At 34.9% G+C, this 22,537-nt stretch overlaps 1 protein-coding gene and 1 pseudogene across 1 annotated transcript; one reads left to right on the top strand and one right to left on the bottom strand.

Moving 5' to 3' along the window:
• Positions 1-11,898: 11,898 nt before the first annotated feature.
• Positions 11,899-20,952, bottom strand: LOC111281376 (uncharacterized protein At4g18490-like). Its single transcript, XM_089756803.1, has 16 exons — positions 20,819-20,952; positions 19,151-19,220; positions 18,522-18,648; positions 18,019-18,207; positions 17,093-17,887; positions 16,567-16,755; positions 16,348-16,485; positions 16,083-16,205; positions 15,318-15,494; positions 15,047-15,218; positions 14,784-14,851; positions 14,644-14,683; positions 14,353-14,529; positions 14,036-14,146; positions 13,864-13,948; positions 11,899-13,773 (listed from the first exon to the last, which is right to left on the bottom strand). Exons 2-15 carry the CDS (start codon positions 19,218-19,220, stop codon positions 13,892-13,894), a joined length of 2,433 nt encoding a protein of 810 aa, XP_089612929.1. The 5' UTR covers positions 20,819-20,952; the 3' UTR covers positions 11,899-13,773; positions 13,864-13,891.
• On the top strand, positions 20,248-21,900 carry LOC111281190 (tetrahydroanabasine acetyltransferase-like; annotated as a pseudogene).
• The last annotated feature ends 637 nt before the right edge of the window (positions 21,901-22,537 follow it).

Raw genomic sequence — 22,537 nt, 5'->3', positions numbered from 1 at the left:
GTTTGATTCTTTTATGGTGAGTCATAGCTAAAAAAGAACAGCAACATATTCTTGTGTGTATGTTAAACAATTCTCTAATGATAATTTCATTATCCTATTATTATATGTTGATGATATGTTGATTGTAGGACAATATGCTAGTATAGTTTACAAGTTGAAAGAATAATTGTCTAAGTCATTTGATATGAAGGATTTAGGTCCAACAAAACAGATTTTTGGTATGGACATTATCCGGGATAGAAAAGCTGAAAAGCTATGGTTGTCACAAGAAAAATATGTCCTATTATTATATGTTGATGATATGTTGACTGTAGGACAAGATGCTAGTATGGTTTGCAGGTTGAAAGAACAATTGTCTAAGTCTTTTGATATGAAGGATTTAGGTCCAGCAAAGCAGATTTTTGGTATAGACATTATCCGGGATAAGAAATCTGAAAAGTTATGGTTGTCACAGGAAAAGTATGTTGAACGAGTGCTTGGTAGATTCAATATGCAACATGCTAAATCAGTTAGTAGTTCGCTTGCCAACCATTTTCATCTAAGTAAGAAATCTTGTCCAATGTCTAAGAAAGAGCAACTAGCTATGTCTAGTATTCCTTATTCTTCTACAATCAGTTCTTTAATGTATCTTATGATTTGTATAAGGCCTAACATTGCTCATGCAGTTGGTGTAGTGAGCAAATTTTTTTTAATCCAGGGAAGATTCACTGGGAAACAGTGAAAAGAATTTTTAGATATTTGAGGGGTAGCTCAAAAATGTGCTTGACTTATGGAGTTTCACAACCAATTCTAGAAGGGTTTATGGATGCTGACATGACAGGCGATCTTGATGGTAGAAAATCTACTTCAAGGTATTTGTTCACTTTTACAGGAAGAGCTGTATCTTGGCAATCTAAGTTGCAGAAGTGTGTTGCTTTGTCAACTACAGAGGCTGGGTATATTGCAACAACTGAAGCATGTAAAGAAATGCTTTGGATTAACATTTTTTTTTTGAATTGGGGTTAAATCAGAAAGAGTATGTGATATTTTATGATAACCAGAGTGCTTTAGATTTGAGTAAGAATACCATGTACCATGCTAGAACAAAGCACATTGATGTTAGATAGCATTGGTTACGTTCAGGTATTGAAGAACAGCAGATGTTGAAGAAAGTCTATACTGATAAGAATGTAGCAGATATGTTGACTAAGATACTTCTCAGGAAAAAGCTTGAGCTTTGCAGTAACTTGGCCGGAATGAGTTTCCTGGCCAAGGTAAGTTCCAAATGAAACTGCTATGGTGATGAATCTCCTCCAATGAGGCTGGAGGGGGAAATTGTTAGGAAAATGAGGTCCAGTCTCATGTAAGTGGTTTTGGACCAAGTAAAGGCCATGGGCCTTGATCTTTCATTTTACACAGAGCCCTAGCTACTTAATAAAAAAGAGGTGGGGTTGTTTTAAGTGTGTGTCGAAAACCAAGTAAAGAAAAGAAGAAAAGCCAGAAAAAATAGAGAAAAAAAGGATAAGGGAGAGTTAGTTGAACGGAAGTCGATCCGTGATCCGATTGAATTGAAACCTTGTCAGAAGGTTTATGGTTCAGAGTTCTACATTCTGAACGGTGACGATCGGGTTTAAAGCTCTCTAGGAACAAATCCAAGGTGTATTTGTTGAGTCACTTATTTGGTGAAATTTCTCCAATTGTTTCTCTAGTTGTTGATTAGATCTAGTTTTAGCAAGAGAAGAACTTTGTATACTTATTATTTGATAGTGAAGATTTTTTTAGTGGTCCGTGGTTTTTTTCCTCTACACTGGAGAGTTTTTCACGTAAATCTTGGTGTGCTTTATTTTTCCTGTATTTTTTATTATTAATTGTTGTCTATTACTTCTGTATTATTGTGATTATTGCTTCAGGTGCAACACAATCAGTGTCCTCTCCATTTTATTGCAAATACATTTTCATTTTGAATAGAAAACTGCTTCGCCTCAGCAAGCAACAGTATCATTTAATCCTGTTAAACACTTAAACTACTTCTTAATGTCAACATCAAAATGCTGGAACCATCGAAGTTGAGGGTTGCAGTTAAGGAGGTGCATCTGCTTTGGAACATTTGTAATAACCAAATGATCAGAACGTCAATTGTGAAATTTGTTCACTAGGAAGTTGATGATTTAGTAATTAGATAAAACTGTTTGTAAAGATACTGATAGGGTTGAATGAATGAATATATAAATTCAATCATCCAATAAAACACAAAAAAAAAAGAAAAGAAAAGTTGCTGAATGCTGATGTATGATGCCAGTGCATGCATGCTGTATGTTCTTTCTAATTAACACACGGCTGAAGGCTTGAAATCCTTGAATTCTTAAAGAAAATATCGTGTCATTATCAGGTCAGTGCTATATGTAACTTGATTTATATGGTATATCATCCATTGCTAAATCCAATTGGTTTTCAACTGCTTGATTATAGGAAAGATAGACATCTCCTCCTGTGCATGCATTTTCCACTTTGAAATGTATGACTACTCTAAATTAAAAAAAAAAAACAAAAGTATGGCCGCTATTAATTAAAATTTAACTGATGGATACTGCAATCAATATTAAACAAGAATCAGAAGATTGAGAATGTGGAGTTTGAACTTTTAACTTAAATGGTTGCTTAAGGTTAGGGATGCTAATCTTATTTATATTTAACAAGAAATTCGATTTCTTACTCAAATGAAGATGGAAATAGATATTATATTGTGGATATAAAAATAGAGATGAGTATGATTTTAAATTTTTATTGAGTATAAAGATAAATACAGATAATATAACATTCATTATGTATCCATACTTTACATATATTTTATATATATTTAGTAAATAAACTTTTTTAAATAATATAAATTATTATTTTAAATTAATTAAAATTAATATAATTTTATTAAAAAATATATTATATATGTTTATAAAAAATTATTTAAATATACAAGATAAAAGTAAAAAGATAAATTTTATTTTTTATTTTTTATTCTTTTAAAGGAGTTATAGGCACAAGAATTATCTATAACTATTAAATACTCACTTGAGGATGAAGATAGATTTATCAAACTCGTATTATCTGCAAATTATTCGGAATAGCTGATGAGAACATAAAAATTGAAAAGTGAAACGTTCATTTACTTCTGTCAAAGATAGTATACAAGCATATGTAAACCTACAAAAGGCCCATGAGAAGATAATTTTTCATATGTAACATTGGTGTCTTGTCCCTTCTTTTTAAGTGAAATCCATTTTGATGCTTTTTTCCTCCATATTCAAGAGAGAGAAAGAAGGAGTTATATATCAACAACGTAAAGTCCACTTTAAGAAGAAGAAGAAGAAGATGTGGGTTCGGTTGTACCCGTTAGAGAAGATACCACCTCCCACTACAAAAATATATACTGGTTATTGATGAAGTGATGATGTTGGTCAGGTCCGCTGGGACTTGTTCTATCCGCATGTTCATACTGGTATTTCGTAGCTTCTTTGTTCAGGCACCGTCTCAAGGCCTTCATAGTTTGGCTTAGATTCCTCTTCTCTATCAGAGGGCGACTCTCTGAGCCTGCAGACAAAAGTAGTAAGACCAAGGTAAGGCATACCAGATACCTAGAGACAGACATTGTGGTAAGGTGATTAAGTGAAAACCTTGTGCTTTGACATGGTAGTTGAGAGGCTTTGCATATTTATATACTTCGTAATCAACCTTTTTACAAAGTGAATGAGGAATTTTAAATCAATCGCTAGACTGTAAATTGTAATCTGACACGGAAAGACCGTTTTTCCCGTTGGCAGAACTAATGTAAAAATACAAAGGTTTGGCCTGAGATCATTCTGACAAAGCTTTTGCCAATAAGACGTCAAACAGCCCCAAGCCAACATCTATTATTGTGAGTTTGTGGAGTATTATACTCCTTTTAGCCTATTACTGATACTGGTTGATCATTTATAAGATTCACAACTTCACACTTGGATAACTCAAGAATACGTCAGTGTGAGGCATTGCCATTCGTATGCCATAGAGGATAAGAGGATAAACCAAACCGACCTGTGACAGTTTTGATAATAAAAATTTGAGAAAAACATTACATTAAACCAACTCGTTGAGTTAAAAGTAGAAAGCCCTTCATCTGCCACCTGTTTATCTTTATTGGTAAGGACCTCACAAGGATAAGCCAGGCCTTAAATTAATAGAGAGAACATCCTTTTGGAAAATCAAGGATTTTGCCTTTAATTTTACCATCTTTCTGTCTGATTTGCAATGCAAGATAAGATCAACATCACCATCTTTCTATTTTGCTGTCATTGATGACACAACAAAGATTGGAACAGATTAAACACAGGCTTCAGATCATTAACTTGACCCGGGCTGTTTACTTTATGCATTAATAATAATTTGCATATAAGTAGACCTCAGGGCTGTTATAGCTTACTTTATGCATTAAATGGTTGGATGGTGGGAGTTTGAATAAAAATTCTAGATTCAAATTCTTGGAGCTCCCCTCTTGTATCAGAAAGAAAAAAAAGAATCAGAGTTTTGATGTCCCCTCCAATCGTATTGTAAGGTTGAACGAAGGATCGTGAGAGAAGAGAAATAAAGTTCTTCTCTTCCACCCAGGCAGATGCATACATACTACTTGGTGCAGAAAAACCTATACTTTAATCTGCTTACGAGTTAAAAAGTGCCAAAGGGGAGTTTTGCTTCAATGCTAGAGCAAGCATATATAGTTGCTTTTTCTATTCATTTTGACTTTCAAAGTAGCTTAGCTGTTTATAAAGGTACTTCAAGCATGAATTATCCATTTTTTTCTAAAGGGAAGAAGGACGGTTTTTCGTTTACAGAAGGGAAGGAGGAAGAGAGACAAGTTTTCGTTGCTTTAGATAAATTGAGACCTCTGATTCAGCTTTGGAGGTGTTGACGATGGGATTTTACAAGCCTTATACTTTGAAATTAATTCTATGATTGACAAGAACTCAACAATGTATGATAAAGGTTCCTGGTACCTTTTTTTTTCTGAATTGAAATCGGAAATGAACATATAACTCTCCTTTCCTGAGGTATCAATGCTTCATTTTATAATATCACTCTGAAGATTTCAGCAGTGAAGAGGAATCCAACCCAACTAATAGGATATACAGCAGGATATTATAGTCTTGTTTATCTTTCCATGGATCATGGTCACTTCAAGATCCCAATTAATCGAGGCGTTGAGCACCAGTAAATAGTGGTTATCAGTTATTAAAGCTAGTTTCGGTGGTGTTTTCTAATCTATATATTAAAGGAGCTAACAGATTTTCTTTCTGTGCACTTTAAGCTTCATGATCAAAGCAATACCTTTTTATGTTTGGAAGCTAATGACTTAAACAAGTTAAAGAGGTCCTTTTTCCCTCCACTATCTCAGAGAGGGCCACATGCCCTCTTTATTAAAAAAACTATAGTACTACAACACTTTAGCCACATGCCCTCCTCCAAAGAAAGAGAATACAGCTCTAGTTATGTTGGTCTTGCAGGAATTCGAGCCGAGGATTCCATAGTTAAAAACTATCACATTTTGTTTTTTAATTGAAGTGGGTGAAATGGGCCCTGAGAACATAATGGGACTGTTTTGTTGTTATTTGTTCGTTTCTCATTTTCCTATTTACTCTAACGATCCCTTTCGTTAATCATATAAAACAATTCCGACCACAGAAGAACCATATAGGTGGAACAAATTTTGTCAGCAAGAGAAAAAACTTATGATTGATCGAATGAAGGTGCAAGAACTAAAAGCTTCTCAATATCCAATCTTTTCTTTCCATTGAACTTTTTTGTTGCAGGTGATGAATGTCAACATGCGAATCATGTGGTTAGAGGCAGGAAATGCTGATGGCAAAGTGCCCTTGAATTGGAGGAGCTCTCAGCTCCATATGAAATTTCTCATTCTCTGATTGGCTTGACATACTGACATTTGGCTTCTTCTAGAGCACCCCTAAGTCCCATCCGCACTTAAACATATTTTTTGTACCACTGTTTAAGAAACTTCCAATTTTCTGTTGTCTGCATTCGGTATTCTTTGTGGAACTCCAACACCTTTTTTTTTCCCTAGATGCTTTTCATTCTCTCTTCAATATATATTCAATTGTGAACTTAGGATGAATCCACTGAGCAATGTAGTGGGCCGGCGATGCCGTCCCTCTTCCTCATAGATAATGAGTACTTCATATGCTCTTCTCTAGAAGATTGAAAGCATATTAGATAGCTGAACTTGGTTGTTGATTGTGCAGAAAACAATAATCTTCTCAAAACAGGTCAACTTTTCAAATGTTTATTTAGACAAATTAAGATGCCCAACAAGCATTGTTGGAAGGATGAATAATTAATGATCCTAAATATGAATGGGTCATTGGAAACCATATTTGATAATTAGCTTGAGAATTATGAACCATCGTTTACTAAATTTGCTTTCAAGGGAGACTAAATTGTAACCAACAGGCAGGGTTTACCATGATTCTGATCAATGATCTCGAGACAAACTGAAGTTAATGACTTATGAGCAAAGTATGAAATGAACTTCGAACTCCATTTTTTTTTTGTGTTCCTAAATCCTAATTGGCTAATGGACATTGGCATACAATGAGGGAATACTAGAATTTAGTTAATGTCGAATTGGCAACGGAAAGAGCTCTTTCAGGGTTTATTTATTTATTTATTTTTAATTTCTGCCAAAGAAAATCAAAAGAAAATAATATGTATTTGTGTTTCTTATTGAAATCTTTTTCATTGTAGAGGGCATGAAAGAGATGCGTTATTCAGGATTAGATCTTTCAAGGGAACCCCTGAAAATGTGGAATATTGTTTAAATTTATTTTACAAAATTAATCGTATAAATAAATTATAATTATAATTAAACAATCCCCAACTTGTCCTGGCAAAAAAATATATATCCCCCACGTGTATGCTTTCAAAAGAAGAAATTAAATACAAAAATTATCAAACCAAAAAATTTAATGTTATTTCACACTAAAATCAATGGCAGATAATCTTATGAAATATTTAAACCCCATGAAATTTAGTTTATCCATATATATTAAAGGCATTAGTTTAATGAATTATTATTTAATTTGTTGATGATGATCGTTTTTTTTTTAATTTCGTAAAAAGATTTAAGAATTTATAAATAATTATTTACATTATATTTATAAAATAATAAATAAACTTTATTAACTTGATCATAGTTATAACTTACTTTTAGAACATTAATAAGTTGTTAGTTTAATTAGTTAATGTTATTCTCTTCGATGAAGAGGTCTTGAGTTTGAATTTTATTGATAATCGTTTATTGAAATTAAGATGACTGAATTCCTAGATATTTAAAAAAAAATTTATTTTTAAAATTGTTTATATATTCTAATTTATATATATATATATACATATTAATGACCTTCACTTATAGTATGTGGATTTTCTAAATCACAATTGTTTATAAAATGTTACTTTCATTTAGGTTTAGTAATTTGTATATTTATTTTTTATTAAATATAAAAATTATCATGTTATAATTTATATTAACATGTTAAATATGAATATATTTTTTGAATTTTATTAAATTTATATATAATTTATATTAATTTTATTTTTTATATTATTCCATCATGTTTATGGATAAAATTATTTGACAGACCCTCATTTACCTAAATTAGTTGGCCTTGACCAATGAGCTGTTATGAACGAATAAAATATATATCTCTACGCATATTATTGATTGAGATGACATCACCTTTCTTGGTTTGAAAAGGCAGCAAAGGTCTACCATTTTAAATGGCTACTTTTCTTCCCATCATCATTAGAGTGGAAAAAGAAAAAATAGTACACTATAGAAAGGCTTCTCCATTCAATGTTGAGTTGCTCCAACCTCTCTCTTTTCTTTTCCACGTTCAATCAAGCTTTATATCTCTTCATTTTCTCGTAACATTATGAAGTATGATCTGTAAGCTGGTTAGAGTATTCACTATTCAAATCCTTCTCAACCACCTCTGGCCATCTATCTAGCTTATATGCAGACCAAAAAAAAAAATGAAAAACCCTATTCTTGTGAGAGTTGCTAATTGAATGTTGCATTGTAAAGCTAAACTAAGCTAAAAGACCTAACAAATTTTCTGGTTGTACTTTGTGGTTTAATTATTAGGTAATTATTGCACTTGGAAATCGTTTTAAGTATTAAGTTATAAACTGCATAGCTGGATTTCTGATGTGACATGACCTAATCCAACCTCAACAGAGTGGAACAACCAGATCACTAGTGGATATGTATGAAAGAGGACAGGAATTGATTTTCAGAAAATCTTTTGGACACCAAATTGATTTATGAGAACAGTTTTAAAATTCAACAAAATTTCATTCCTTATATAATCATATCCAAAATAAAAACCTTTGCAATTTGATCAGAACATTAATCTACGAGGGAACAGAATTGAACCAGAAAGAGTAAAAAGTTTAACATTAAATTTGTCCCTGGCACTTTCTCTGGCAAACTTGCTTTACACTTAAAAGAACTGCAAAAGAAATTCAATATGAGCTCACTGATGGCACTCAATCTCCATTGTGCAGAAGTGAACATATACATATTGATAAAGGTGCAAGAGAACATTTGCCAAACTAAAGAAGTTAACATTGGGGAGAAAACTTCTCTCTCAAACAAATTTATGTAAGCATTCCATTTTCCAGGAAATTTGACAAAAAGAGGAGCAGGAGTCCTTCAAGAGAGTGAGAATACTACTAACAGAGACTGCCAAGAACAGGAGTGCTAAATTTCATAAACCATTGCATATTCTTAATAATTGAACAATTAGTTATTCAGAGATAATCTATTACACAAATTCTATTCAATAAAAATTGAATAGATACAACATATTAATTTGGCACTTATTGCATTTGACAATTAATTTAATTCCTATCATCAGGTACAGCACTAGCTATTTTGTGCCATGATTCTGATAAGTGCTATATCTAGCACTATGAAAATCTCCACTACTAACAATTTGCTGATCAGTGGTGTTTTGGATCCGGACCTCCAGGACTCAGACGTTTTGACTCGTGCAGGTTCTTCTTCGAGTATTCATCTCTGAGTGGAATGCTAAACTGATACACTTTCCCTGAACCAGCAGTAATGGACAATGCTCGAAAAGACCTAGTTGGGTTCCTTCCCTCAGCGTATGGATTAAGAAGGCGACTTTCAGACCATGAAACTGCATACAATATCAGTATCATGCATGCACAAAGTCGCAGGCTAGCCATATGTGGTCTTTATCTTGTGCAGGTCCAAGATTGGAAGAGGTGGTATATATAGACCCGAGAAATGTTACTTTTAATTAACCAATCAAATTGGAGAAATGAACCTCCAAAAGCATCCAATATGCTTGATTCATACTCGCAGATTGTTGCAAATTTGTGTGGTGCATATAAATTTTCAGCATTTCTGTATGGTTCAATCTGTCTTTGATTACTGTGAGACTAAATCTTCTAGGCATTTGAGAATGCCGAGTAGGTTAGCTTTTCTCCTTATCCAATGGGGAATATCGAAGAGTCACGTCTTTCAAGTTCGGAGAAGCTTTTAGACAAACCCACTACATCAAAGTGGTGTGTTGAAAAAATAATCTTTCACCTTGGTCGATTCTTTAGTGCTCTATAACCAAGTTCGTCATAGGTTGAAAATTATTGTAAAACTAAGTCAACTCATTTAGGCCAAGTTTGGTCCATTTCATCTTATTCTGAGATCAGATAGTTTTGCTTTGGTAAGTTTACATTGTGATATTATACAATATGAATAGATCCACTCTGGTGTTTTCCTTTTTTTTCTTCCTGCATTCTGTCTTTTGCAGGGGCCAAAACACAGGCTCCCCACCAATAAATTTGAATTAAATTGAAGTCTATTTTCTGATTGTGGGTGAACAGATCTGAAAGAAGCAGAGTGGTAGCATTTTTTGGCTTCTGAAGCCAACTTAATTAATTTGTATCTTATCCCAAACTTTTTATTTTATTCATCGATCAAAGTATTTGAGCCATCAATACAATCACTGAGCAGATTTGGAAAATCATATGGAAGAGGAGAAAACTTAATCACTTTACTATAAAAGGATCATTTAGAAGTGCGATCGAACATATGATAAATGTGCGTAATGTATAATCCAGGTGCACAAACACCCAGATTTAGCTTTCCTTGTGCGTGATTGCCAAATCAAAGAAATTCACTTTGGGCCGGGGTCAATTTTTTCTGTCCAAGTTAAAAGTTTTTCTCTAAATCATCATGCACATCCTTAAAACTATACTATTTATATCAAATAGATAGAATGTAAACCAAAGATCTTACCCGAATTGTATTCGAACAACATAAACCAGATGCATCGATCTCATTACTTCATAGTTGTATTTGTCATTGCATGCAACATATTTTGTTAGTACAACCAGTTCTGATGACAAATTTATTTCTTTCATCATAAGATACTAGCTGCATTTTGGCCTGATATATGCTGATAACTGTATCTGGCTCTCATGAAACTCATTGCTATTGATTTGCAAATCAGTGATGTTTCGGATCCGGATCCCCAGGACTTGGACGCTTTGACTCGTACAAGTTTTTGTTTGTGTACTCATCTCTGATCTCTATATTAAACCGGTACACCTTCCTGACCTAGTAGCAAGGGACAGGATTCTAAAAGATCTGGTTGGATTTTCCCCCTCAAATTTTTGATTTAGAAGGCGACATTCAGACCTTGAAACTGAATACAATATCAGTATCAGGCATGCAAGAAACCGCCAACAAGCCATTTTCTTGTAGTGGTTTTAGATACTGCAGTCTTGTTGTACGGATCCATGCTTGAATAGGAAGTATATATATAGGCCACAGAAACGTTACTCTCCATGACAATACCAATGAAAAAGACCCACAAAAGCATGAAATGATTATCATTAAGTGTAGTTGACCCCTGATTCATATTCGCAGATTGATGTATAAATGTCTATGGTACATGTAATTTTCAGCGTTGGAGGACTTTGATTCACGCATTCAAAAAAAGCCGGCCGCTGACTAGCCTTCCTCAAATTCAACTTTTCTCATTATCCACTTTTGAGCATGGAAGAGTCACGTCTTCTCGACTTCTCTTAAAGACTCAAGCAGAGTTAAAAATAATGGCACGAACGGAAATAATAATTAATTTTGTCTTTATTAGGAATCGATCTTATCTCATCTAAGATTTTTTTTTATTATTACAACCTTAAAACACATGTCAAATCCACTAAATCAAAGTGGTCTGCTGACAAAACCATTTTTGCTTTGCTTGAATTCTTGAGTTCTTCATCATTATGCTCTTGCTATGGGAAATGATTATGAAGATCCATCAATTCATAGGTTGAAAAACCTTGTGAAACTAACAGTCAACTGATGTTAAGGTAGGCCAAGTTTGTTCCGTTCACGATGGACTTTATTGGAGAATAGATCAGATAGTATTTCTTTGAGATTTGATCAAATTAAAAATTATGTATAGAGTCACTCTTTTATTCCTAAAGATACGAAAGTGTAAAGATGTGATACTGATAACCATTGGAAAGATGCTCAATCACTTCTCTGAATTGTTTATTTGTTTTTCTTTATTTCTGTCAGTCTTAAGGGCCAAAATATTGGCTCCCCAAAGACATGTCCATTGGTTGAACTTAACTTCATATCCAAATCTTAAAAACAAGGCTAAACCACCCACATACTCAGATTTCACTAGGCCCAAGTTGGGTTTGAATATGGTAAAGTCTTAAATAAAATGTACTAATAAACCAGTACTATTAATTTAGGCTAGGCCCTAATTTGGGTTTGAAAAATCATAGATTCACAAATTTTCAAGCCCATTCCAAAACAAGCCAAGCTTACGGGTTTTATTGGACCACCAACCCATGAACATAGAAGAGATAAGTTTGCATTAGGTTATGAAAATGATCACATTTGTCTGATAACCTGATTGCGAAAAAACAAGTCTATTTTCTAATCGTGGATAGGATAAAATACAAGCAATAAACCTGAAAAGAGCACAGAGACAGACACTGACAGTACTTACTAGGAGTTCTTTTGAGGCTTAGCTTTATTTTTGGCCAGATTAGGCTTAGATTAATATATACATTTATCTGAAGCAAATTTAAATAGGATCCAAATGTTTGTTCCTCCAACTCCGTTAGCTAATTTAAAGTAATTTGTTGCGCTGTCAATCCAAATATCCAATCACTCAGCAGATTCTAAAACATGAAAGAGGGGAAAATCCAATGATTTTATTAGTATAATATAAAGGTCATAGTATTTTGATTTTGAGACATACCATAACATGAAATCTTTGAGTAAACGTATAATTTAAAGTGCTTTAACACTCACAAATGAAAGAAAATTTTCAATCAGCAGATTTAGAGTGGTTGACAAAAGAACCACCCCTCTGCACTGTGGGTTTGATGTTTAAACTATCTGAATTTTGTACTCATATACACCAATTGAGTTTTCTTGGAGATTGACTCGAGTCCATCTTCAGGTCTCCTCTTTCTGCATTTCGGTTGGTAAACCAAAGATTGGGAAGAAACCGGAAGTGTTGTGTTGGATTGATCCAGAGTTGGATAGATTTGTGGAACAACGAGACTGGTAATGTCTTCAAGGGGTTTCCTTATTCTTCCTTTCTGACTGGTGGGAGGTGAAGATTTTGTGAGAACAGATACAGGCTTTTTGGAGGAGAAAGGAGGGATGTTCTCTTTCTTGTCATTTTCACAAAGGGAGAGAACAGCCATTTTGTTTTGATTGAGAGAAAGGAGGAGGAAAGAAAGGATGGGAGGCACTGATGATGCGGAGGAGAGGAAGAGGAGACATAAGTAATGGTGGGTTTTGGAGGGGAGGAAGGGAAAGATTTCAATTCAAGTTGTTTTCGGGTGTTTAGATTTGTTTTAGTTTAGACTTTAAGTTTCATGGAGGGAATTTTGGAAGGGAGAAAAAAATGGTTTTGGTTTGGGATGATTTTTTTTTTTTTTTTTAATTTTGATTCTATGGGGGGAAGGTGAAGGCGGAAACATTTTTTATGCTTTTTTTTTATAGGTTTGAATGAATCTGAAGGTCAAAGCATGCTGGATGGAGAAGGCGCACATTTTTGCTGCTGTACAAATTGGGGCACGGAGAGGGAAAACTAAAATTTTACTTGAGTTAATGTTACGAAAGATTTTAAATTATAATAAAATATTTAATTTGTATTTAAATTTTAAAATTTTTTATTATAATACATAAAATATGAATATGTTAATTAAATTTATTTTATGACTGAAAATTCAACTCCGTACTTTTGCAGTGTTTTACACAATTAAAGGCAGGGTTTGGGGCTTTTGGAGTCTTCAATTCTCTATGCCTGCTAATAAATCATTGGTTGGACAAGAATTTCGAATGTTTATTTAGGGTTCTTGCCTTCAAGATATTACAACCAATGAAAATGAGGAGAAATTATGTAAATTGTAGATCATTTTCAACTATCTAGATGATTTTTAAGGAAGTTGATCGTTGTTTAGTACCAACTTATTGCATCATAAAAGATTTGGTTCAAGTACCAGCTTTCAATGAGTCAAGAGTTAAGCAGGAGTAAGCAATGAGATAAATGCAAGAAGAGAGCTGGAAAACACAACTGTATGCAATCACCATTTATACTGCAAAGTTTCTAACCATGTTGTTTAACTCTGCATGTGAAAGAGCCATCGGTCCTAACTTCCCGGGAACGGAGAACATGCATCCTAATCCTGAGATTCGCATGGAACAAGAACTTATCAACTAAAATGGGGAAGAAGTCAAATTACATGTCTCTATGTATGAGAGAAAGAGAGAGAGACCTTATATATGCGCCGTCTTCGCTAATGATCAAGTTGGCATTTCCTTGGATATCAATAGTTCAGCAAATTTCTGAACCATACGAACGTTTTTTTTATCGTGAAGGAATGTGCAATGTAAGTTAGAACGGAAAGTTTTATGACAAGAAATAGTAGTACAAAATGTAAAGGATATCTTCTCTTTAAAGATGGGAAGGTTAAGCATCAGTAAATTGTTGTTGTTCACGACAGCTCGAACCAATATTTCTTTGGCTTCCGCATGTTTCTTTTTTAGCATGCTGCATATCTGCAAAGAAAACAGAACATTTACCAAACATCCGCCTCTGGTGCACAGATAGTTTTCAACTTTTCATATCTTAAATGGACTATAAATCAAATTTAAATTCACTCAAACTGTATAAATATTACTGATTTTTTTTCTTTTGAAGTGAAATAGGTAAGTGACAATCTGAACTTCAAAGCATCACACTTTATTTGATTTGTTTTACTTACATCTTCAAGCTCCTTTCCATAAGCTTCAGCCTTTTCCACGTTTCCATCAGTTTCCATGACTGAAGGAAATTCCAGTTCTGCCGTATTCACCTCCTGAGGAACTTCAGATCCAGAGGTTAGATGGTCACAGAGAATATCCTTTGTTAAATCCTCCATGTGAATCTGCTGATTTTGAACCTAGCATAAATGTTTGAAGTAATTAAAGTCAGAATGTAGCACATACAACTGATTTGCACAAGGATTTCCTGCCTTTGTTCATGCAGAGATGTATGAGTTTGGTTGGTAAGATACCTCTTTATCTGCAACACTTTCAGAAGATTCTTTAAAATTCCTGCAGTTTTATTTAGTTTAAAAAAATCACCTGTTATTCTAGCGAAGAGGCCTGCAATTGGTTACAACATGTCATGTGTAGAGTTCAAAAGTAATAACACCTGCTTTCACTGATTGATTGCGAAAGCCTTTTGAGGGGTTTCAACACCAATAAGTCTCCCTTTGATTCCTATGGAATGGCTTTGAACAAATGTTAGTGGCACATGATATTAATTACATGAACACACACTTTACAGCTGCTTGAACAGAATACCCATTGTAATAACATTGTATTTAAAGATAATTCCGCATTTTTTTAATGAAAAAGATAAAAGATAATAGCACATTGAAAGCAGTAACTCATATCCAAAAGATAAAAGGGGACCTCAAATGTTTTCCGCTTCAAGGATGGGAGCTTTGGTGTTAGTTTCTCAGCATTTCCAACGGGAAGGACAATCTTAGATGTATTTCCTGGCGTATCCTTGTTTTGCTCCAAGTTTCTCAATGAATTGGTTTCCCTCTTAGAGCTTTTTTTATCCTTGTTTGGTCCTATCGTCCTACATTAGGAATGGGCGGCCTTTATTACGAAAATTTAAGAGAGCATGCCCTCATATAAAGGCCTTGAAGAAGATTGAGATGCTATATCAGCATCATACCTTGTGCTTTTATAGCTAGAGAGACCAGGTGCTTTCTTGGCAATTTTAAGTACTTCTGAAAGAAATTTTGAGTTCTGAATGGATTCTATTTTTGGAACCTGAGGTTTGGGATTTACGGATGTCTGGCTACCACATTCAGTTGTCTTCTCAGCATAGTTAGGAGGATTAGCTTGCAAACTGCAAGTAATCCACACAAGCTTGCAAAGCTTAGTCAACAATTTGCTAAAGGTTCCAAAGAAATTATGAGCAGATTAAGCAATGGAAAGATTAAAGGCACTAAATGATATACATTAAGTTTTAACATTTTAATGGAAGATGAAGATCAAATTATCGAAAATTCACAATTATGCAAATAAAAGACTCACAAGATAAAACAAGAAACAGTAGAAAAGTATAGAAGTTTTAAGAAATGTTAGCAATATATATCCCAAAGAAAGAAGATAATCTTTGAAAAGAGGAAAAAAATCAATAACTAAATCAAAGCTCATCTGAGTAATTTTGATATTCATTTATAAAGTGAGTTGTCCATGATAATTTATGAATAAATGAAACATGCCAAGGAATGAGAATCCCCAATTGGATGCGTTACAAGAACATCTTGACCTTTCACTTACACAATGATGAAGCTTTGACCAAGTATCAGAGTTAAATGCCAGGTATACCCGTGCTTACTTTGCTTATTCTAAAAATTGCATGAGAAAATCATGTTTGTGGAGTTAAGATTGACAGACAAATATAAATATAAGCTCAAATATGATGCCTCACCTAACATTCTTTTCACTTTTTAAAAGGGCAGGCTCTCCTTTAGCAGCTGCTGTATCTTGCGCACTTGATTTACCAATTAATTTGCTGCCACCATTTTCTACAGCATCAGCATCGAAACCATCCCTGTTAAACATTGCATAGATAATATCATATAAGAAGTGAAATATTACATATTTATTTTTTCTAAAGTTAAAATTTCTAATCACATCTCAAAACGGACTAGCAAATTTCATAACACTGTTACAGAAATTTACTAATTTTTCACCTGATATCACTAGAACTTCCAACATTTTTTTCACTTAGAAGCAAAACAGGCCTCCCTTTTGTCAATTCCTGGGTACTTAATTTTGAATAACCAACCAATTTTCTTCCATTTTGTGCTTCGCTACCATCAGTATCCTCCCTGTCGAAGATGAAAAGAGTATAAAGAGTCTATCTATCTTGGAACAGCACTATTACAGTTGTTAGAGAAAGCATTGCACACCTTTTCTTATTTGAGGAACAAAAATGCATGTCACCTATCTTTTTTCTGCTAAATGATGAAACCTCTTTTCCAGTTGGTGATGGTTGATGCAATTGAGATTTGGTTTCTTCTGATCTTCTAAAAAACCTCGAGCAAATAGCCCCAGCTTCTTTGTCTTTTCTTGCTGTCACATCAGTGACTGTTGGTTCACTGCTTCTAGTAAATCAAAGTTAGCAGCAATATGAAACTTGCATATAATGCTTAGCATCAAAGGTAATAGCAACATGTTAGCATAAAATAGCAAGCACTTTGTTGATCAGTGTCGTTTAAGCAGTTCAGTAGCAGGAGTTTTATTTCTTTCTTATCTTCAAACCTATAACTAATAACATGGGATTTAACTTATCATCAGCTATTTCTCTCATTCAATAATTCATCTACAAAATCAATGATTAGAACATTTCAATACTTTTCCTATCTTGTGGCCAAAAGAACATTTCAATAATTAAGCATTGATGGCACATTATAAAAGATTTGTGGATTATCTGACCTGTCCGATGAAACCAAAGGAAGTTCGGGAGTTGGATTCTGCATATCCTCCTTGGCTTCAGTGTGGTCTATTTCTCTTGATAAACTTGCAGTGGAAATATCTTTCAGAATTATACCACCTTTCGCCAATCGACCATCGTCTCTTTCTTTAAGGATATTGCCACCTGCCCCTTTTCTGTCATCTCTATCACTATCTGATAGCGCAAATGAGTTCTTCCAGTGCAATTTTTCATGAATGGACACCTCATCGGTTATCATTTGGTCACAAACATTGTGTTCTGCTGCTAAACTGGTATTTATTCTTCTTCCCTGTGAACAAACTTCTGCCTGCATATAGGAAACAGTTTCTTGGTTTGAATTCTTCCCAATGAGGGAATCCATGGGTGAACTTTTTAAGAACTTCTGATCATAGAGTTCTGAGGAAACTGCCCTCTCTGACAAGGGACTTGATTTATATGTTTCTTTGGCATTTGAATCCCCTGTTTTCTCTGGAGAAATTCTTGAACCTTGTGCTGAAACCAAATTTCCAGGCACAAGCCTCTGAATAGGAACTGCTTTTGAAGGACAGGAATCATCTACGGAATTGCAAGCCTCTACCCCACCTTTGGATGTCTCACCCTTTGAATTGGTTCCATCCTTTGATGCTGGAAGTTTTGCAGTTATGCAATCATCCTCAAGTGCCCGGTCAATTTTAGGAACTTCACTACTCTCAGAAGCAACTGCTTCGCTGTCCTGGCTTTTCTTACAAGTCTTCTCTTCTTTCGTTGGGCTTGAATCAAAATCAAAACCATCCAACCTGCAGTGGACAAGAGATGCAAGCTAACTAATAAAAAATTGGAATGTGAAGTTGATTTATATGGCTAATAAAAGATTTTACAGTGAAAGCTAAAACAATGCGATGATTCAACATAAAAGCTTTCCACTCACTCATTAAAATCAAAAGAGAAGCTAAAGCGATCTCTTTTCACTTGTTTCTTCCTGCTGTTAGTTTCCTCTTTAGATTTTTCCTTAGGTTTTGCATTTTGTTTGGAGGGTGATGAGAAGTCAAGATCGGGCATGTCCATTTTGAATGATGATAACTTTTCAAAATCACCATCCAGATTAAAATCCATGTCCCTGAGGAGAAAATATGTCTTCATAAGAGTTTAAATAGCAGTGGACGGTTCATACATATCTCAATTTTTTATCCTACTCCTAAAAGTAAGTTGCATGGCATAAAGCACATTGTTGAATCTATACTGAAGAACACATGGTGTACCAAAAACGAGGGTAAAGTGAAGTCACTATAAAAAGAAACAGAATGAGACCAACCAAGCTAGGTTCTGATATGATACGTGGAAGAGACCAACCAAGCTAGGTTCTGATATGATACAATGAGACCCTCATTTTACAATAGCAAACTAAAAGCTCCAAGAATTGGCAGCACTTACAGCTTGTCAAAGTTAAATGGCTTTTTCTTGCCCTTTGAGATTGTCTCAAAGCTAAAATCCAGAGCATCGTCTTGTGTCACCGTCATAGACTTCCAGGAGCTAAGGAAGTCCCTTCCAATTTCCTCATCTGTTTTGAGTGGAATATAGGATCTCAGTACATAATTCATTTCAATTTTGAAACAGCTAACACTAGAAAGATTACTTCCATCATCCTCAGACTTTAGAATTGATTGACAAATCATTTCTATTCTAGCGAACACCTAGAGATTTCCAGAGTAATCAATCACAAAAGGTTAAGGGTTAGCCAACTCCAAAATGAGATTACAAGATGCTGATATTGTTTCTAACAGTGTCTTTATTAAGGACATCCACTATATAGCTGCAACCTACTGTGCATTTTGCGTTTTTGTCTAAAGCATTTTTTTACGTCTTTCTTATAGATACTAGAACTTTCTAGCACAACCACTAGGGTCAAGACATTGCCAATTAGTTGGGAGTTGGAATGTAAAATTAGAAGATGACCCTAATTTTATCATGCTACTATCTTCTCCAGGACAAGGGTACAGAAAAAAAAACATTAAGTTGAATTTCTTAATACATGCCACGCGTAAGGACAGCCACAGGAATACCTAGTACTGATCTTTTCTCCTTTGCTTTTGAATCAACAGCTGAAGAACTTGTCTTCTCTGGCTCTGCCATCTGCAGGCAACATAAATAAAACTTATTCTCAACTGCAGCCATCCAAAAGACTGTCACTATTAATTACAATAGGAATAAAAGGAAAATAAAATGGTGTTCCAGCAACATATTGAAGACTCAAGGATCAAAGCAACAGTGACAAGTGCAAATATAATGAGAAAAAAAGCGACAAGTGACAACAAGTTCCTCCAAATGCCTGTGGCGAATAATACTGATCCAGTTCCTATAGGTAAGTACAATATCAATGAGCTTAAAAGTCACATGTTAGAAAACCGAATCGAACAAATTTGAATCATGTGATGCTGCTCATCAGATTACCAATCGACCGGATCAATGGACTACCCATTAGGTCATGGAGTAGTGGACCAAATTTGAATCATGTGATGTCGCTCATCAGATGTTAGCAAACCAAATGCTTAGTGTTTATGGAGTAATGCATTACCGATGAGGTTCCTTTGCTTATTCACATCAGATAGCATATTTCATAATTCGATGTAAAGCAGGTATGTAAAACATCAACATGCACCCTTTCAAAATCAAATTGAATATGAAATATATCAACCACGAGTTCTAATGCATGCAATAGCAATGTGTATCGAATATATGCATATCTCCAAAACACTTTACTAGTAAAACATCAGGGATCAAACTCGAACACAACATGATTGTCAACTCAATAGACCTAACCTGATCAACAAAAATTTCTAGATCAAATTAGTAACAAAGAAGTACACGCAAAGAATCTTTCAACAAAGCTGAAAGCACATTCAGTAGAAAGAAATATAAAGACAATGCACATCAAAGAAATCGTGTGATTATTACAGAGAGTTAAAGATGAAATCAAACTGATCCAATGCCTAACACAGTTACAAATTCAAAAACCGGGAGTTAATTCGCCAAAAGAATCGATCACCGAAACCGATCTGATATAATAAAAAAAAAAATCGAAGGTCAATTCCAAATCGATCCTCGGATACAATAAAAAAAAGCTCAATAAATCAATTCAAAATTCAAAACCATAGATGTTTCAAATTTTCAATCAAAGGTATAAAAAGAAAACCTGCAGTTGGTGTTACTCGGTATCTTTGATTTTACAAGGTTTAGGACTTGAATGCTAGGGAGAGAAAGAGAGGAGACTTGCCTCCTTAATCTTTGTGAGAGAATGTGAGAAACGAGACTGTTTGGAAGGAAAGAAAATTGGTCAAGGAAATCTTTGAGGAGGAGAAGAAACTATAGGTTTTTGGATGATGAGTTTTCTGTTCAAATGTGCTCCGTATTTATAGCTCTGAAGTTGAAGAAGCGGGACTGAGGCAGTGAATACGAAGCGTTTTAAGTTACCGTTTCTTCTGATTGACACGAACCTCTGATATGGGCTAAAGCCCTTTACCTAAAGCAAGTTGGACTTTGTTTGGATTAGTTTTCCAGTATCCAGACCCGATTTGGAATGAGAAAAGCAAAACTATTTTATTCTATTTTGATTAGAAACTTCACAATTTCGCTCAGTTTCTGACCTTGACCACATTACACAACCATTCCTCAACAGCTATTTAAAAATGTCTAGGGATAAAGAAATTATTAAGAAATGTATTCTTTATTACCAGCACGCCAGGAGCCAGGTCATCTCCTCAGCCAACTCCACCGCCCTCCACCACTTCTACCCTCTGGCAGGCTCTCTCTGCCGTGCCAGCAACGGTGGGTGTGAGCTTTTTTGTGAGGTGGATCAATGCCTACCACTTGTCAATGCCAGCGTGGACTGCACATTGGATTCAATAAATTACCTTGATGTCCCTGATAGGAATTCAGTTGAACAGTTGGTTCCTGACCCGAGCCCGGAAGAAACGTTGGTCAACCCCTGTATTTTACAAGTAACGGTGTTCAAATGTTGGGGCGGCCAATCATAATGCTTTGTGTGATGGGCTTGGTGCAACCCAGTTTTTCTGTATGGAGGTTGATTTGGCACGTGGAGTGGACCCAGGTAAAATTTGAGCCTGTTTGGGTCCGAGCTGCTCTTCTGTGTCCAAGAAAACCGCCAAAAGTCGAAGGCCCAGTTCGGGAGTTTCTGAGCTTGGAGAAAGAGTTCAACCCTAAAAAACAGGATGTTGGACGTGTTGTGAGGGAGTGTTTTAATGTGGAGGATGAATGCTTAGACCAGCTCAATGGAATTTATGACCGGTGATTTTCATTGTTGATATAAACAGGATGAAAGCCGCTAAGATTCCAGGTGATGAGACAGTGAAGTTTGCTTATTTAATGAACATCCGCAAACTAGTAAAACCACCATTACCTGCTGGATACTTGGCAGCTGTTGCGTTGCAATGTATGCAAAGCTCAGCGCCAAGGATCTAATTGAGCAGCCTCTGTGGAAAACGGCAGAGCTGATCAACAAGAGCAAAAGCAATGCCAGTGATGAGCACGTGCGTTCTTTTATTGACTTACAAGAGCTGCGCTACGAAGAAGTTTTCACAGCTGGAAAAGGAGTGAGTGGGTTCACAGATTGGAGACACTTGGGCCATTCAGCAGTAGATTTTGGTTGGGGAGGTCCTGTAACTGTGTTGCCACTTTCAACCAATTTCCATGGGAGAATGGAGCGATGCTTTTTCTTTCATCCAATAAGGGCAAGACTAAAGGGTTTAAAGTCTTGGTGAGCTTGCGTGAGAGTGCCATGCCTGCTTTCAGGTAAGAGATGGAAAATTTTAGTAGGGAAGAATTTGACATTTGAGCTGTGTCCTGAATCCTGATAGCGATTTGTCTTGTTGCCGCATTGTATTTATATCTGACGCTAGGCAAAACTGACACCAGAGCTTTGTCTTGCTTTTTATTTGTGGTGAATTTGGCTAATAAATTCTCTATTGCCTGTTTTATTGAGCTCTCAGCTATTCAGCCGTCAATTTCGAGTCCTGTATTTGGCTTTTGAATCCCATCAAGATGATGATGAGATGCCTACTAATGTTTAATGCTCAATTTAATAATAAATTAGTACCAATTCTTGTGAAAAATCTTATCTCATGAAATAGAAAATATTTAAAAAAATAGACAATTATTAGGTAATTTGTTTAATTGCACAAAAAGAGGGTAAAGCGATAAAGAGCATTAAAGAACGGTGATTTCTTTGGTTCCCTGTCTCTAAAGGCAATTCCAGGCCACGTTTTTAACAATTAAAAGAAAAAAAAAAAAAAAAAAAAGGCAATTATATTGTGCACCAGAAAATGTGAGATTTATAGCAGTTCATTTTTTTAGAAAAAAAATACTAAGCGGTCCCTATATAATAAAACCGAAATTAAACTAACAAATTTTATTTTTTATTTTTTATAAAAAGT

Source organism: Durio zibethinus, chromosome 28 (assembly GCF_047325235.1).
Source record: "Durio zibethinus cultivar Kanyao isolate XHJ-2024 chromosome 28, ASM4732523v1, whole genome shotgun sequence".
Taxonomy (NCBI): domain Eukaryota; kingdom Viridiplantae; phylum Streptophyta; class Magnoliopsida; order Malvales; family Malvaceae; genus Durio; species Durio zibethinus.
This window is presented reverse-complemented; position numbering and strand designations above follow the sequence as displayed.

Bases quoted from the DNA above. Each gene is read 5' to 3' on its own strand.
- LOC111281376 (XM_089756803.1), bottom strand. From the start codon at position 19,220: ATGGCAGAGCCAGAGAAGACAAGTTCTTCAGCTGTTGATTCAAAAGCA. The intron at 17,888-18,018 runs GTGAGTGGAAAG...TGTCCACTGCAG, and splicing joins TTCTCTTTTGATTTTAATGA to GTTGGATGGTTTTGATTTTG. The intron at 14,147-14,352 runs GTAAGTAAAACA...TTTTCTTTGCAG, and splicing joins ATGGAAAGGAGCTTGAAGAT to ATATGCAGCATGCTAAAAAA.